The sequence below is a fragment of the Anser anser genome (assembly GCF_964211835.1).
Source record: "Anser anser genome assembly, chromosome: 11".
NCBI classification, from domain to species: Eukaryota; Metazoa; Chordata; class Aves; order Anseriformes; family Anatidae; genus Anser; species Anser anser.
The window spans coordinates 17,717,750-17,735,980 of record NC_139732.1 but is presented as its reverse complement, the minus strand read 5'-3'; the positions used below and the strand labels follow the sequence as shown (position 1 = coordinate 17,735,980).

At 37.6% G+C, this 18,231-nt stretch overlaps 1 protein-coding gene across 1 annotated transcript in view; it reads right to left on the bottom strand.

Moving 5' to 3' along the window:
- Nucleotides 1-1,053: 1,053 nt before the first annotated feature.
- The window catches only part of VAT1L (vesicle amine transport 1 like), a 53,993-nt gene continuing 36,815 nt past the window's right edge, over nt 1,054-18,231 (bottom strand). The window contains exons 8-9 of the mRNA XM_083851571.1: nt 6,154-6,237; nt 1,054-4,096 (exon numbers count right to left, since the gene is read on the bottom strand). Of these exons, the coding sequence (XP_083707697.1) occupies nt 3,998-4,096; nt 6,154-6,237 (183 nt within the window). The 3' untranslated portion in view covers nt 1,054-3,997. The remainder of the gene's footprint in view (nt 4,097-6,153; nt 6,238-18,231) is intronic.

Below are 18,231 nucleotides of genomic sequence, written 5' to 3'. Positions count from 1 at the left end.
ATCTTGTATAGATGGCCCAGAGGGAAAGCTGGTAAAAGGCAGAGCTTTGTTAGTAATCACAGAGAGTTGTCAAAAGGCTGTTTGCTTTCAGCCTTATTCTGATGCTATGATTAGGGATGCACTGATCATTATTTGCTTATTAAGACTGGAAAACAGAGGGCAGAAATTTATTCTGCTCCTTTTTCTCCATCAGCATCTTTTCATGCGTGCTTTTAGATTTAGAACTGCCTTTTTTATAGGGCAGATCCAGTAACTACTGAAGTGAGATTTTCCAGGGACATAGGCTTTAGAACAAGTCTGGCATGACAGGAATTAACCAAAGCTAACATTTTCTCTTTGTTCAGATATTAAACTGAAGTTCATCGAACCATTTCTTCCTTTCATGCAGGGAGATCTCTGAAGACATGTACTCAAGTATAAACTTGAGATTACCTGTAAGGTATGGTAACCATAATCAGTTCTCTGAAAGAAACTGTAAGAACTGTCTTCAGGAGAGGTAATCTTAGATCTCATGTGAATTGAACCACCTCCTTGCAGCCCTGAGTTAAGTAAGTCCACGACCCAGGGATAGCAGGATTCATGTCCTTGTGCTTTCTACCAGCTCATTTGGTGGAGGCTGTTTGGATCCTGTTTTTATGATTATTTCCTTAGGGAACCTTGACTTCTACAAGGAACTTTCACTCTGAGAATAACTTACGTGTTCAAGCCTTTTTCTCAGTGCAATCTGAGTGCAAAAATTCTGGATATTAGTTTTAACCCCTATCAAAATAATACTCTTCACTGAACACTTCATGAATGGTGCCTATATAATGTTTTGAAGTTTTTAGATTGTAACATTTAATATTTTATACTAAATTGTTAACGTTCTGTAAAGTAGCACACTCAGCCATTTTAATAACCTTGATGTATTCTGTAATAAAGAAAAATAAATCTTTGTTTATCCCTCAGTGACCAAAACAGAAAATGAGACCTCAGATTTTCCTCTTAACCAATTCCAAGTCAGTTCCCTAATGCGAACATTGTATTATAATAAAACATGTAAGCCACGGATAATGCTATGCTCAATATTTTATTTATATTTTTATGTAAACATAATTTGCTTTGTAGGCACAATATAACAAAAGCTCTAAAGCAACAAATACAGTTAAACAGTGTTTCAGTTCACTTCAATCAGGCTTAAGTTAAAGAGAAGCTTTCACAGTTCCTTTAAGGCAAATTGAGAAATACTTTGTTTCACTTGAAGAAACTATCCAATTGTCTTAGAATTGTTTAAACAACAATGTTAGTAGTAAACACGAACCTTCATTTCTCTTGCAATAAGACTCGTTCAGTAACAATCATTCACCATCATTTTGTATAGCATGCCCTCTACCGCTTCAAACCTGTTTGTGGTACTCTAGTATTTAGGGCTTGTGGGCCAAATTCTGCTAGCTTCCAGAATAAGTACCTGAAAACTTTCCATTCATTTCAGTAGTAACCTTCATATACACCCTATTAACACCAGGAAAACACAGAGTAGAGTTTAGCTTAGTGATTGTAATACTGATCTGTGTAGTGCTTAGGTAGATCTCGAAGTACTCCTTTGTACTCACTGCAATTACCTGACATTCTGCTGATCAGAAAATGGCCCTAAAATTGGTATGAATTAGCATGAAGAGTATTTTTGCCTTGCTAACAAAACCAGAAAGAAATAGCCAAAATGATTTCATTTGATTGTTGTCCCTATGATGTCTGTGGCCATGACCACCCATCTCTATATATCTTGAAGGGAAATTTAACTGTAGAGCCAACCATACTGTGGTTTATAACAGAAGAATGGATTTGCTATTCTGCTTGCCCTACTAATTTAAGGCCTTGAGAATGCCACTTTACTGCCAGCTCAAAGGTCACCAGCAATATTGCTCACTTTGGCGTCAAATCAAAGCTCCTAGTTATGTTAAGGTTTGTTGCAGGACAACATCATTACACTAACTACAAAACAAAATTGGGCATGTTTCCTACTGTTGTCAGCTTATGAATTGTGAAAACTTAATGGCCTTTCTTAAAAGCTCAGTTGGCAATCCCAAAACATGGAAAACTCTCATTGAATATATATATTTTCTGTGTATAGAGTTCCTGTTTGGGTCTGATATGGCACTGGAAGTGTAGATAAGTCCAACATGAAAAGAAAATCAACTATAATGAAGTTCTGCATCAACATCTATAGAAATCTGTTTGTTTTTTTTTTAACTAATATTTCGACAAAAGCTTTTTTGACATTTTTCTCCAGAGTTATTTCTTCTTGTTATTTTTGAATTTGTTTAACTCAAGGGAAACTTATTCAGAATGACCGTTCTGCACAATTATCTAGTATTAGAACAGCAACTTCATGAGCACAGTGTAAGGAGATGGACATTAATACTCAGGCAGCAAATATTAAACAAACGAAAAACAAAACAGAACCAGAGAGAGTCCCCTAAAACCACACATAAAAGTCATCCAGACTCACAATTCCTTTCACATTGAGAAAAGCCTGAGAAGCTCTCCAACTTCTCTTTTCTAATTATTTTTATACTTCTATCACTATTAGATACTTGTAGATTTAGGTGAACTAGCCATGCTTGGAGAAATACTTAGTTTTGCTAAAAATATATTAATTCAAAGATACATGGCATTATACAAGGTCTCTGGTGTTCTTTTAGCATTTCTACTGAAGGTGGTTGCAGTCATTTTAAAATAATTATTTTAACAAGACCATTGAGGACCTGAGTAGCTGCTGCTTGGATAGGTGAAAGACAAGGAAAAATATTCACTTTTGTCATGTATAGACATAGTTTCCACTAGTGGGAGGTAGATAGACTAGCTGGTCGTTGAACACTTGATCCTTCAAATAATCACAGACATAACTGTACATATGGAGCAGAGCTTTTAATGGAATTATTCACCTAGATAAAGTTACCCTGTGCATAATTTCTGATGGGATTAAGGTGTACAAGTAATTTTTTAAAGGGTTAACTGCTGTAAGAGTTCAGCTCTAGCTCGACAGTTGATCAATACATACTGATTTCAGAGCAGTAAACTCTGCCAATAAATTTCTTTCCACATACTGAACAGTGATCCTTACTGATAGGATTTAAAAATGTAATTTAAAAATATTTTGGATTTTAAACACAGATGAGTCAATGTGTCCTAAGCAGAAGATGTTGTTGAACTGTCAATAACAACGCTAATTGTTCAGGGTCTAAAAAGAGCGCCTCCCTGACCTTTCGTTGCCTAGAACATATGGGGCGATAACTCAGGAGATCAACAGAAAAGCAAGGTAGCTGGCACTTTGAATGAAGTGTTTACTGCTGATGATGATTAACATGATTATACAATACTAATCAAAGTCTCTCAATTAATGATTTCTTGCACGATTTCAGATTCCACAATTCTAAATGAGGTATTTTTGAAAATGAAGATAGGATTGCTTATAAGATGAGGAAGCATGATAAAGGAAAATAACCTCATCTTTTTTTTTTTTTGCAACTTTTATCTGTGGTTCATAAAAGGAAAACTATTTTAACACTGAAAATCCACAAACTTAAAATCCTCTCTCCATTTAGAAGAATTTTCCAGACAGCAAGTGGGGGATTTTTGTTGTTACTGTGGTTGTTAACTTGAAAAAAAAACCCACCCGCCCCCCTCAAATAACTTTATGCAAAATGTTGGAATCTGCATGAGAAAGATGCCCATCTAAAATTACACAGTAAATTAATGAGGCTTTTAAACTGAAACAAAAATCCATGGGACTCCTACAGGGAAAGTGGGTATTACACAGGAATGTCATAATACTGCACTGGATGAGAATGGCACTTGAGTTCAAAACAACAATGATCAACAGCTCATAGCTCAGCTGACTGCAGACAAATACAACACACACTGTACTACAGCATTTGTTCACTGATGCACAGAATAGATTTCCCAGTCTCGTTCCCTTCTACTTAAACAATCTTTCTGCGTCCATCACCTCTGGCTGCTACTGGATGAATGGCATGCGCTCTTTATTCTCATTGTCCCCTTCGTGATCTTCCTCCTCTTCTCCAGCCTCACTCGTCTCTGTGCTGTCATTGGCCATCTGAAGGATGAAAGATGAAGAAAATCAGAGCATCTATCACATTGCTTTATCCAGTCTTATTTCAGTTTGATTCACCTGAAAAGGTGACTTTAAAAATGAAAGAAGACAGGGATGCAACAATAAAACAAACGTTCTGTCTGGGCAAAACTGTTGTAGGCACTGTATTGCTTTCAGCTCAAATTTTAAACTGTTACCTCATGGATTACAGCTATATTATGTAACCAAAAGCTGTTTTTTAGGACAATTGTACAAGTGAACTTTGATCTGCATACCTGTAGCAAAATAGTATTAAGGCTCTCAAAAAGAAAATTCAACTGTGTAGGAAGTCCACAAAATGCACGGAACCCCTGTTTCACAAATCCTTCTGCGTTTGCTCTTTCAGAAATAGGTACTATGGTTCTTTAATGAAGCTCATGGATGGGATCTGGTCCCACATGAGGCATGGTGTCATGAAAACTAACTAACTAACTAAACTAACTAACAGCAACTGCTTAATACAAAAAATAATGACTTAAAAACTTTAAGGCAGGGGATATGCAGATACTGGGAGAATCTACCTGACTATTGACATAGCGCATAGCTTGGATACATGAGTGAGGAGAAACTGCATTTCCTTATTTGATTGAAGATGCCTGTACAAGTGGTAGGAAACTGCAGAAATTAGTAGTTCATGACAGCATATAAGGAGAACATCATATTTTTTTATACAAGAATATCTATTACAAGCTGTGTAAAGGTGCAAGACCCTCTTGTACTTCACCTCATCAGTTTGACTTTTATCTGGTGGCACAAGAAGAGTCTGGTTTACTAGACAGGTGATGGTTATACACTAACATTATCTGTTAGGACACAAGAAGATTCTTGTATTACCCTACAACTATTTCACAACCATTAAATTTATTTTTTAATGAGAAATGCAGTCAAATTGTACCTTCTCTGTTTCATTGCTACTAGCCTTTGCTGGAAATAAAAATAAAAATCTCAAAGACAACCTGATTTTAATAGAAAAAAAGCAATGCTCTGAACTTACCCATATCTTTAATTAACACCCTTTCATGGAAGTGTAACAGATTTGTTCTCACCTTCTAACCAATGGCTACTGTGAACGTACAATAATAAGAGGACAGACGGAATGAATGTATTAATGTTGTGTTAGGGATTCTCTTTACAGTTTTAAGGTGCAACTGAGCCACAAAATAATGCCTAACTTTCATATGTGAGGTCCCCAAAGCATTCCTCTTCCTTGCAGGGATCTTGTAGGGGATTTGGGGCCAATTTCAGAGTAAAAGTGAGCAAGAGCTTAACTGTAATTCCAGGTTCTTTTCTGTTCTTTCAGAACAGGAGATATTTCAGGTCTGAAAGCAAACTTCATACTTCAGTGTCCATTTGAAGTCAATTTTTCATTACCTTTTTTACTGTTTTTTTTCCACATCATCAGCCAAGACTTAGGCGTGGGCATGTCTTTCCTTCACAATAGCTCTCTGTAATATTTCACTAACATGTCAAACGCTCCAAAAGCAGTGGAACAGAGCTCCATCACAACTATCCTGCTTCAGAACACTTCCAAAAGAAAGTGTTTAGGTATTATACTTCATAAACTGTCAGAGAAGTAAAAGAAATTCCTACCAAAGGTATTGCCTGACTTTTGTATGGCAATCAGAAAGCACTTCTATGTTCATACACTGAAGTAATATTGATTGTGTCTTTTTCTGTTCCATCTACTTATTAAGACAGGAATTTTGTATTTCTTGAAACGTGTATTTGTTTTCTGTCACAGGGACAAAAATAGATGTGGTGGTTTTATCCTGATTTAAGACTTGCAGACACTTTCTCAGTGAGGCAGACAGCCATACTGCATAGAAAATTAACTGCTGGGACTGGAAGAATTACAACTGCATTTTACCTTGAGTTAAAAATATAAATTATTATTATTGGTTCTATTTAGGATTTAGAAGAAAACATTACACAAAAAAATTGTGAAGGATATTTCTCCAAAGGTCATTACCACACTTTACCTGGTGTGACTGTATGCCATGTATTTAGTGCTTTGCACTCACCAGGGGAGTGGGTGCTTTCTCCACATCCAGAATTAGTTTTCCTATATTACCTCGGTCATGGATTCTCTGCATAGCCTCCTTCACCTGAAAGAAAGATAACATATTGATAATTTACAGGTACACATTCATTGAAAAGACTGAATTTCATTCTTCCAAAGAGTATGTTTAATGCCACTCAATCAGCTGCTTTAACAAAATTAATATACAGTTACATGGTTTTTAATGAATTTTTAAGGCTTGATTTTTGTATTGTTTGCCAAAATGGGATGCAAGTCTTAATGATAGTTCCTGAATAGTGTAGTATGTAACTCAGGGAGTTAATCCTTACAGGGTTTGGTTAGATTATTTATTTTTTCTTTGCAGAATATTTGTGAAGAAATTTTACTTTCACTGAAAATATAAAATGTTTTTTTGAATTGACCTGTGATGGTCAATTAGTATCTTCTGTCTTCCTATAGAGAGAACGGCATGTCCAGGCAGTAGCTGTAATTAATGAAATATTTTGGTTATCATTGCATTAAGTGTGTATTTCTTACCTTTTTTTCCACCCACTTTTTTTTTTTTTCTAATAAGTAGTGTCTTACCAATACCACTAGACATTTAACAGCTGGCAGCAATTAGCACATGCGAGAAAGGAACAAAAACTTCTTTTTACTAATGCTCTGGAGAGGAACTTATTTTTACATGGGAAGTTTTAGAACTCGTGGGGGCTCAGTGTTGATGAACTGAAATTGTGTGTTTCTCACTATCATGGTGGGAAACCTCAGGAATTGAAAACGTACACATAAAGGCTGTTTCATATCCTCATCACATAATTTTTTGCTGGCATAACAGGATATGTTGAGACAAGAAAGAGTTTAATGTTAATAGGATCTGCCATCTGTGACATAGTTTTATTGAATATTTTAAGAAAAATGACATAGAAGTTTGAAAAAACGTGCTGACTTGGGAACATGTGGGTCTCACAATATATTTAAAAGCTTGAACTGGGGTCCAGGCACCCAAAATCATTATTGAATGTCCAATACAGAAAGTGGTGTGAGATGTTTAAAGATACTAAGCAAATATGGCTTTCAAGTTTCAATTAAATTTAATGGATGCTGGGCACAAAATGTCTCTACCATCTGTCAGCCTTATTTTAAGAGCTGGCTGCAGTGAACTCAATATTATAACCTTAATTTTGCCAAGTGGTTCACTCAATTAGTAAACACCAGACTTAAAAAGATCTATCAGAACAAAAGAAAAAATGCACTAAAAAAAAAAAAAAAAGACTTTCAGACTTAGGACATAATTGTAAATTAACCTTGGAGAACCCTGTCCTATGAATCCTACTGGTTAAAAGGTTGACCTCTGAATGTAGACCACAAGATAACAATAACTTTTATTAAGTTACTTTACCGCATAAACAATACCTAACTATCCTATAAGAATTGTTCTGCAATATGGACAATATTCTTTCAAGAATACCCAAAAGAGACTCTGAAACAGCAGCAGGTGTTTTTTTTTAAATAAATCTCATTAGTCAAATCAAGCTTTTAGGAGTCTACAGCATAGCACGAAAAACCCTCATGGATAAGACAAAATTGGAGAAATTGGCAAATACATTTGCCTATCTTTGAAATTTATTACCATAACATCATGTAGAAAGCAAAGCATGCAACATTTACTTTAATCTCTACCATATCACAGTTAGCAAGGCAAATCTCAGAAAATGTGTTTTCCCTGCATTTTTTGCGTGTACAGTATCAAGTTTAAGACTCTGGAGAAAGGTTCAGTTGTTTCCAGGACACTCATAAGTAGCTTGCAAATGCAAACAGCAGGCAGAGGAAAAGGGAACAATACGATTTTTAACCATAGTAGTGACTACAGGATCCAGATGAAACTATTAAAATATTTAAAAGGTTGAAGAGCTGATACAACATCTGTATACTTTAGTGTCATTTGCAACTCTCTTACCCTGTTAGTCAAATTTTGTACTAGTGCAACACCATAAGCTATTTCATAAAAGAGTCATTTTTCTGTTTTAAAGTTTACGGCTGCTAACAGTCCACTTATTCAACCAAGACTGCAAGTACTTCTTTCCCCAATGTGCCTGAATACTAAAACCATTCCCTCTTCCACTATAGAGAAGAGAGAACATAAAAAAAACCTTCTTTACTAAGCAAGTATGGTTGAGGTTTAAGTTGTTCTACTTAGACTATAAAATCATTTGCTTTTCCAAGTGAACATTTAAGTGCTCAGCATAGTCTGCCTTTCCTGGAGTGCAGTATGGAGCTTGGGCTAAGTCTGTGTCTGAGTGTTTGCCCGTTACCAATGAGGATGGTGGATCACCCCTGCACTTCGGAAAATACTCCAGGTTTCATCAGTAGTACAGTGAGGCATGTGGTAGCCCTGAAATTTAATGGGAATTCACTGAAGTGACTGAGGTTTACTTCAAAAAAGGTATCCCTTCCAGTAGCAAGGATCAAAAAGGTTTCCTTCTTCTTATAGAAGCATGTCCCTACATTACTTTTCACCAATTGTTCTATATTGGTTGTTATTTACATTTGTCAGTTCAAATCAAAGTAAATGAATCAGACTTTTTCTAAATGGATGAGTTAATTCAATTTCTTATGCAGTCGCATCAGCAGAGGACTCAGATTGAAATAGTGCAAGGGAATGCTTATCAAATTTAAACAGTATCCATTGGAATAAAGGACAAAAATTCTGTTGTCCGATGAGTGTAACTCAATCCTTATAGCGTTTGTGTCTAAACTAATGCTGAACTACAGATTTAAGACTTGAGAGGCACCAACTACATACAATATGTATCGTAGAGCTCTGCACTGGAATCAGAACTGTTTTTACACATTAGTGGACAATTGGAAAATGCTTCCAACTTTGTGTTATTTATGTATGTAAAGAAAGTTGGCAAACCTATCACTGAAAAACAAGAAAAAAACATAATGCTGCACAGCCATGCACTGTTCCATGAATCAAACATAAACCCTCCTAGGCAGTAGTAGAGGAAAATGATTAATAGCAAAGGAGAAGTAAAAGGAATCCCAAGTTTGCCTTTTCCCTCAAATGCACTTTTGCATCAATACTACTTTAGGTTGACGTATTGTTTTTTTAAACATTCTCTAGAGCAGAATTAGCTTTCACTATCTGTTCAGTCTAATGGAAAATGATAATAAACACAGGAAGAGAAATTTTCTAACCCAGTTGGAAATAATTTGCATTTGCTTTAGGGAATATCCTTTTATAATTGAAGAAACAATTTTGAACAAGTGTGTTTCTCCCATCCCTTTCAGCTAAACAAATGGCACGGCCGTGGATATGTTATTATATATCCTCATTCGGGTATTTTTCAGCAATGACAATAAATCTGGAAATTAAGACCTATGCAATAATGAGGTCATCTGTAATACAAAAAAACACAGCCTAGACTGACTAAACTAATGTACCTCGAGGTCCTTTGCAACACATGCTTACCAGGCCCTGTAAGAAAATTCAAAATTCCTATTTGCCGTTAAACTCCCCAAGTGCTGCATGGTTTCCGAGTTCTATGAACCATCCTTCTGCTCCTTACTCATACCATTCTGCTGGACCCAGTATATACAGAATATACAGTATATAGAGCTTAACTGGGAATGTACAGAACCATTGCATTGTGTTAGCATTATAGGCAATTGAGCAGCGTTTCCATTTCTTAGCAAATTTTAATCTATTAACACATACCTGCACATTTAAAGAGATGTTATGCTACTAATGCCCAAGCCGAATTCTTCAGAGAAGTCTTGATACAAACACAGGATAAAAACGACAAAGCTGGCAAAGAGAGCCTGCTGTGACAAAGCCAATTCATGTATATTTTCCTGAGGGGATATTATGGCTGGGATCTCAGAGCTTCTCTTGGATTAGAGCCATTTCTGTCCAACTGTATTGTGTACCACACTGAGAAGAGCAACAATTACTGCCAACAGACCTTGGTAGGAGAGGAAGGGCAGAAATGCCTTCATGTGACTGCTCAGAGAATGTTCTATATACAATCCATTTGCAAATTTGGCTCTGTTCAGCTCTGTAGTATAAGTTTTATCAACATTTTTAGTGAAGTTATATATTTATTTTAGGAAAACAAAATTGAGAATTGAAAGACACTGGTGAAGTAGAAGAAATGATATTCTTTTAACTCCTTGAGGTTTAACCCAGTTTATTGCTCAAACTGCAAGCTACAGGATCACAATTTCATCTTTGCAGGCTTCTTCCTTAACCTTTCACTCCAGCATGTTTACTGGATCGTGGTAGAGGATTGTGTACTTTCTTTTCTTGGGCCTCTCTACTGACAGTAGGTTTCCCTGAAATATATGACATGATTTCTACTTACAGCAAAGAAATCCTTTCCTCTTTTTGGTAAATTAGGCCATAGTATGGAAGGCTAAAGAATCTTATGCCAAAGATACAAATTTCATCCAAGCCACAAGAGTAGTTCAATCATCTCTGTAATCTACCCTGCTCACCAATCGTTCTACCCTCTATATCACTGTATGTTGTAAACAAGGTGACCAGTACCCAAAAAAAAGGGTACGTCCCTCACTTCCAGATGGGCACAGCATCAATTTAGTCTATGATCTACAACTGTAATTTTTCCCTCTCATTAGTTCCACACCTTTAGGTTCAATATCGCTGTTTATTTCCACACACCATCTCAAAGAACCACCTTTTGTCCTCTGTTCATACATTGAAAATGTACAAACCTTCCAGCATGTCATGACTGTTCCACTCTAGCCCTGAAATAGTGCCTTCATCCATTGAAATCCATTACTTTAACCGCCCACATATTTTTTCCTGTACTGCGTTTACACATAGGAGATTGTCCAGCAAAGACATCTACAAAGATGCTGCTTTAGTGATTCTGAATAGTAATCCTCAAATTGGCAGTGTCACTACACCCTTCAGACTCTTCCTAAATTTCTTTTGGTGGGCATATGGGAGGCTGAAACCAGCTGATGATTTGAGAAGCAGACCACAGATGCCACAGTCATTTGTTACCCCATGCTCCCGCACTTACTGGCTCTTGGACAGCTTCTGAAGGAGGGACTGTGTCTTCTTAGGGGTGTGCACCCCATGCCCACAGAGCCCCCACCTGCCCATAGCCCAGCCTGCCAATCACAGCTGTACTATGCAGCAATAGGAACGGCACCGTACAACCATCTGTCATTGTACAGCCAATTTCACAGATAAAGAAAAGAGGTGGAACAAACTATTTTGCAAAAGCATAATATCCTTATTCAGGGGCTCTCTTAATTCCGGTCTCCAAAGAATACTGCAAGAAAGGAGGGATCACACATACTGCCTGTGTAACCACCAGAAACAGAATCACATCTTTTCTCTGAGGTTGTCTGCTTTTGGTTTTGTTTGTTTAAAAACCAAACAACCTCTATCGTCAACTTTCAAGTTCATGACAAATAAAGAGCAATAACATAGGGGCCAAATACAAGAAATGCAGGAACTAGTGAAGAGATTTAGATAATTGTCTGAACATACACGCATATACTAGAACTTAAAACGAGAAGCCTTGGTTTTATACCCAGGAAAAGAGAAAAGAGATTATCTCAAGGAATCTTTCTAACATTCAGCAGTCCTTAATTTGGTACTGTTCTGCAGAATAGATCCAAAATATACTTTGAAATGCTACTGTGAGTTTTGGTAGATGCTGGAGAGGAAAGCACACAAAGGAAATGGCAGCTAGTTTTGATATATTCTATGTATGGGAACAGATTTCACTCCCACTCCTTGAAATTACTGGTGTAATTTCCCTGACACCACTAGGTTGCACGTGCATGAGAAGGGCAGGTATTGGGAGAGGCTGAAAGTCTCAGCTGATAAAGGAATATTACCAGTGTTCAACAGGCTTTAATTCCCTGAACACGCATTCTGTAAATAAGTATTATCCTTCAAACATGTTTTTTGCATGGATCAGTACTTTGTGACCACTTCTCCGATCTCAGCAGAGAATGAACTTGCTGTTAGGAGAATTCAGAATTTTCCTTGTGAAAGTCAAGAGAGCTTCCTCTTAGTACTCTCACCCTACTCTCTTATGCAGCTAAAACAATAGGAAATTTAGCTTCTGTGGTACATCTGTGCAGGCTTGCTCTCTGACAGGGAGAAATGCTGCCTGCAAAAGCATTCCTTACCCCTAATTAATTCCTCTCTATCTCACTGTCGCGTGTCTGAGGAGCCTGCAACTGCATCATGTCTGCAAAATCACATGGACGGGATCTCCATGGTGATAGTGTCACGCGGTGTGCAAACATCAGCTGGCTAGTCAAGGTTACTTTGGCAACCCAAGTGTCACAGGTAATGATCCAAATCTTGTTCAGATTTATGAAAGAATAATCTGAATTAAAAATGTGCCCATTTTTCATTTTAAGACTGGTTCTTTTCTGTTGCTGTTCATAAGAGCCACTATTTCAATGAGCCCAGAGCTATCTCCATTAGAATTACAAACACTAATATCAATAATATTTAAGCATCATTTGTATGCAGTAATGAAGAAAAAGATGCATGCTGCAGTCTGTTCTAGCTGAGCTACCCCATAAGCAAAGCTTTAATACTACAGCTTTCATTAGAGCCATAAGGCAAGATCATTTTTATTAGACTTACTGCTGTGGTCTATTATAAAGCTATGGTCTCTTTAATATGAACTGTGAGCTGCATTATAATTGCAGAAACTCTTCTCAGACCAGAAGAGTTTGCTTTCATGTCATTGGAATATAGGGCTTTTTTTCCTTAACACAGCAGTCCATCCAAAGAAAAACCGTATGTAGTTTGTGTCTTCTGGACTATGTTTGTTTAGCTTTGGTCTGTGGAAGGGAGGAAACCCAAGTAGCCAAGGACAATAGTTTTTTAGCTTTCCGGCCGCTCTGAGGCAGGTGAACTGGTTAGTATACTACTCCATGCAGATTTTACCAGTGTGTTAGGGCATGGAGTGCACAGAGGAAAAGTAAACCCCCCTTTTACGCTGCACTTGCCACAGCCCTGTTAATTGGCTCGGGCTAAGCCAAGGGGCCGAACAGGCTACCTGGATGCAGCCCCCCGGGGATGCACACATGGTGAGCAGTCACTGAGCTCCTCTGCACTAATCACTGTCTGCCTACTGCTCAAAGTGACATCTGTCAAAATTTAGTCCTATTGTTTTGCTGGCACATTTCCTCCTCCTCACTAATCTCAAAATGTCTCTCTCATGTTTATGCAACATGATAAAATAGTATTTCACTGGGAAAAATGCTGACCTTTTTAAGCTTCATTTTTTCTGTATTGGTTTGCAATACTTTCTCAGGTTAAGTCTTCTATACAAGCTTTTGAAGAAAAACTGTTTGGGTGCAATTACTGACAATTGCCCTGAGTTATTCAGACAAAAACATCCATTTGCTGGGAGGAATTATTTTATTTGGGGGTGAGTTGAATAACCTGTACAGACCACAGCACATTTTCACAGGAACAATCTGCATTCATGATAGGAATATTCTGCTTGCACCATAAGTCACAGAATCATGGAATCATTCAGGGTTGAAAAGACCTCTAAGATCATCTATCACAACATTTAACCTAGTACTAAAGCCCACCACCACACCATGCTGCTAAGTTCTACATCTACACGGGCAGCAGAACAGCCAGGAGAAGTGCTCAGCTAACCTAACTGCTGTGACAAAATCCTCTTGGAAACTTTGTGCCAATTAACCATTTGCATGGGAGCTGGGTACGTGGATGGCTGGAAAACCCACATCTGCAATTGGCCTGGACTGTCTTCTTTCCCGGACAGATTCTCCTCTGTTACCTACAGCACTAATTCTAAAGAGACCTCTCAAATTCTTGTTGTTCTGCCTGGAGCTTGAGGGTGTGCAGCATCTCGCAAGACCGTTAGAATAATAATAAAAATAAAAGTGTAATATTTACAGGATTTTGAATAGGCACCATTCCTGCCCATAGTGAACACAGTCAGTTTCTAACACAGAAATTGAGGACTGACCACACTCAGGAAGACACATCGATCTTAGGGTATTTGGGGCCCAATTCACATTGAAAAAACATGGGGAAAACAGAGATACAACCAAAAGTGTAAGAAGTTAGTATACTTAGCAATGCTGCTGACCTGGTAAGAGAACAGACACAGGAGGAAGATAACCTGGTCTGTTTCCTTGCAACAAAGCTAACAAGTCACATCATCCTGCTAGTATCCCTCTGAAACCAAAATTATTTTCATGACTCACCTGTTTTTTGCTGTTACACTGAACTTTTGCACTAATGGTTTTGCCTGTATACATGCAAATAGAAAGCCATTTTTTGATCCCTTTCATTCCTCCATTGCTATTCACAGCTGTGCAGAGCAGCTCTGGCCTCTTCTCTATTCTGCTGCCTGTCAGCATGGAGAGACCTTTTCTCTGGAATACCTTTCAGCCTCACTGTATGTTGCCATGGCAGCAAGACTAAAACCAGACCCAAGATGAGAAAAATGTCAAAGGAATAAAAACTGACGCTATAGGCAAATTCTGACTCTTCAAGTCCTCCCTCGGCTACTGAAGATTTCTATAACATTATACATTTTTTAGATGGAGAGCTACAGCTGCAGAACCGTACTGTTTTCAGTCTTTCCTTATTCCTATAAGCTCCTGCTGATGTCAATGAGTATCTGTTTTTGCCTCAGTGAAATTCAAAGAAAAAGAAATTTAAAGTCTTGTAATTACAAAATAACTGTGCCAAATCTTGCCAGCTTTTACTTATGAAGTCAACAGGAATAAAGCAGAAAATAGACAGAACCAACATCAGATTAAATATTCAGAACTACTAAACAGGGCCTAGATTATCAGTTTGGTGGGAGTTTTCTTACACAGTAAAGGAGAAAAGACCTTGAAATTTGATCCCCAAACACAGAGAATTCCTGCTATTTAGGACACCTCAGGGGGTATTCAGGACTTCAAGAGTTAAAGGCTACCCTGCTGGTTAAAAGTGAAGTACTGTAGAAAGGACATCTCTATAAGACTATGTGAAAAAGTAGTTTTATAAAAGACTATAGAAAAGCCTGCAGAATGAGAAGGCAAGCAAATACTGGTTTGAACTAACCCAGAGCAGCTTCTTTCATTATCACTTGTTATTAAGATATGCTTGAAGAAAAAGGAAATCTTTTTGCAATGGCAATTAATAGAGTAAAAAATTACCTTATTACTTTCAAATTCAAGGGTGGCTTCTGAAGGGTAGTGATTTGGTGAAAAAATCTCTAGAACATACTCTAGAAGAAAAGCCACATCTTGTGAATCAAGATGAAGCTTTTGGGATCCAGCAGCAGAATTTCTTTTAGAGCAGCAATAAAGGCAGAACTCCTGAACCCAAATCCAAACCCAAATCTGCAGCAGTCCATCTAGTCGATAGCAAAATACAGTCATATCAACTCCAGGATGAGATAAGCCACTCTGAAGATGAGCACGGTGTTGTGTGGAAGGGACACAGAACTGTTGTGATAAAGTTTAAAAGTTCCCCATACCCACCGGCCATTGATCCCTCCTACCTCACACTTCTGGTTGCTGCTATATACCTGTGAGACTCCCGGCTGCTGCCTGACTCTTTGGGATTGCTGGCAGAAATTCAGGCAGCATGGTCCCAAATTTTACTAGGGAGATGGCTTTAAGCACATCGAAGCCCCACATAAAGGATTTTAGAACTGGTCAGCTTTATGGTCCCTTTCTCCATTCTGAGCAGTAACACATTTTATACTAAGCTACAGACAACTGTGTGTACAGGGATGCCCCAGCCACTCCTGAACTTTGGGATATTCAAAAGTGAAGTGGTTCACATTTCACTCCAGCAAGAGTCTGCTTTGGTCTGCAGCAGCAGCTCTTACACGGGAAAAGTCCTTTGGCTGCAAAGGAGCTTTGGCAGCTGCAGGCAAAAGAAGTAAACCCTTTGTATTTGGTTAAGATACAGCAGTCCCCTGCCTGAACAGAATTCACAGATAAAGTTCAGTTTGGTGTATTCCTGTACTCCATCACAACGTTTTCACAATTTATGGCATGAAATAATTTATGACATTCATTGCTAAGCAATTAAAAATAGATACGTTACTATTGATTATCAAGCTCTATTACATCAGTTTTTAAACCCTTGCCTAAGCCATGTAGCCTTGTGATCTCTGAAAAAATATTTGGAGGAAAACTGCACCAACCCACAAATATGCCTCATTTTTTCTCTTTCACATAAGCATGTTCTAAGAGTTAGAGAGTCATTAAACTCTCCCCCTTCACCACTCTCAGAAAATGCACCCTTAATTATAAGCATACCGCTTTGTGTATTGTCGTCTTTCTAATTATAATGCCTAGACTGCAGAAGGTGAATGTTGTTGATTTCCTCTGCACAGCCTTGCAGCAGCAATCCCGTCTGCTTACTTCTCTGTGGGAATCTGGCAAACAGAGATCTCTCTTCACACACAAGTGAAAGATCAGAGACAGGCTTTCTGGAATTATATTGTTTCATAGCCATATGAGAACTCCCAAGTCTGAAATATTTCCAGAACCACAGCGTTTCACGTGGCCTGTCTAGACATCTGCAGAACACTCTCCAGAGACCGAAGAATCTTTTTCACCATATTCTGCACTGCCTCTGACAGCGAACTAGCTGCAAGGTGTTCCAAGTCAATGCATGTCTTACTCTGCCTCTGGGCAAATGGACACAAACATTGCCACTTTGGGAAAAAAAAAATTCAGCTTGCAAATTATTATGTGATTCTTGAACATGTGCTGATCAAGAAACAATGCTAATTCTATCATTTTTGTATACGTACAGTTATACCAGAATATAACTGAAATATGAAGGACTAGGTTTTGCTGAAGAGACTTTCTGAGCAACACTTAGGACTGTCTCTTTTTTGTCCTGCAGTAATTAAGGATTGTTGACTACACATTGCTTTCTTCTACTTCTTGAACCTTGTACTAAGATACTGTCTCATGAAAACATATGCTGCTTCTCCTACTCTTCCCGAATGGGAGACGATTCTTTTTGGGAGTCAAGTGCAAAACCAGTTACCTGCATCGCTTCTGCCATTGTAACTTTTCATCGTATTTTATAAATATTTCAAGGGAGTTCTGTACGTTTACTCCTGAAGACCTTAATCCTCAGATCCTTCCTTTCTAACGTTGAGCATTATTTCACAACATGGGATGGTTAAAAAAAATAGAAATTTCTGTAGTACCTCTGTCTGCTTATCCAGAGGAAGTTTGAGTAATTGTTTATTACTGCTATAGAGATGAAATAGTGGTCGATTCCAGAACTATGGTATCAAATATTCCAAAACTTAGGAACTAAACTTACTGGTTACAAAATACAGCAGACATTCAGTCTTCTAGACAATAAAGATGTAATCAGTAAAATGCCCTGACACTATCATTTCCAAAGTCTGGGAAGCTTCATATACAAATCCACCAAGTAGGATCAGATTACAAGAGCACGTTAATTTTGTGTCAAAAAACAACTCTGCTTTTTCATAACAATGGATTCTCTCCAATAAAATCCATCCCCAGTCAGTAAGCCAATTATGTAGGTTCTTGAATTTCATCAAGGTAAATACCAAAGGTCTCTGAAGATCCAAATGAGAAAATATTTCTCCTTTGTTTTCTTGTTTAAATTTTTTTGGTTTCAGAAAGTAGTACCATGAGAATTGCAAATCCAATTACTCATAAGTCATTGTCATATTTTTCCATTATTCAAGGAGCTCTCTAAGCCAGATCTGACCATTGTGTGCTGCTCCGTATCTTCATTAAAATTCTACTTAAGTAAAACCAAAAACCACAGATACATTAAATTGTAATATAGTTGTAATGTTAGACAGTATGACTCATGCTTATCCTTAGTTTGAGCTATATCAGTTTACAGTAAGATTGAAATCATTCATCTAGGTAAGATGAAAGATATTTGAGTTTATTTTGTTTACCAGTTGAGTTTTACAATGTATTTTTCAGTCCTATTTGCTTTATTAGTTGATATTTCTTTTGGCACAGTTAAAAATGTCTCCTTTGGAGACTATATTAAAGGTAACTCTGCATAAGTATT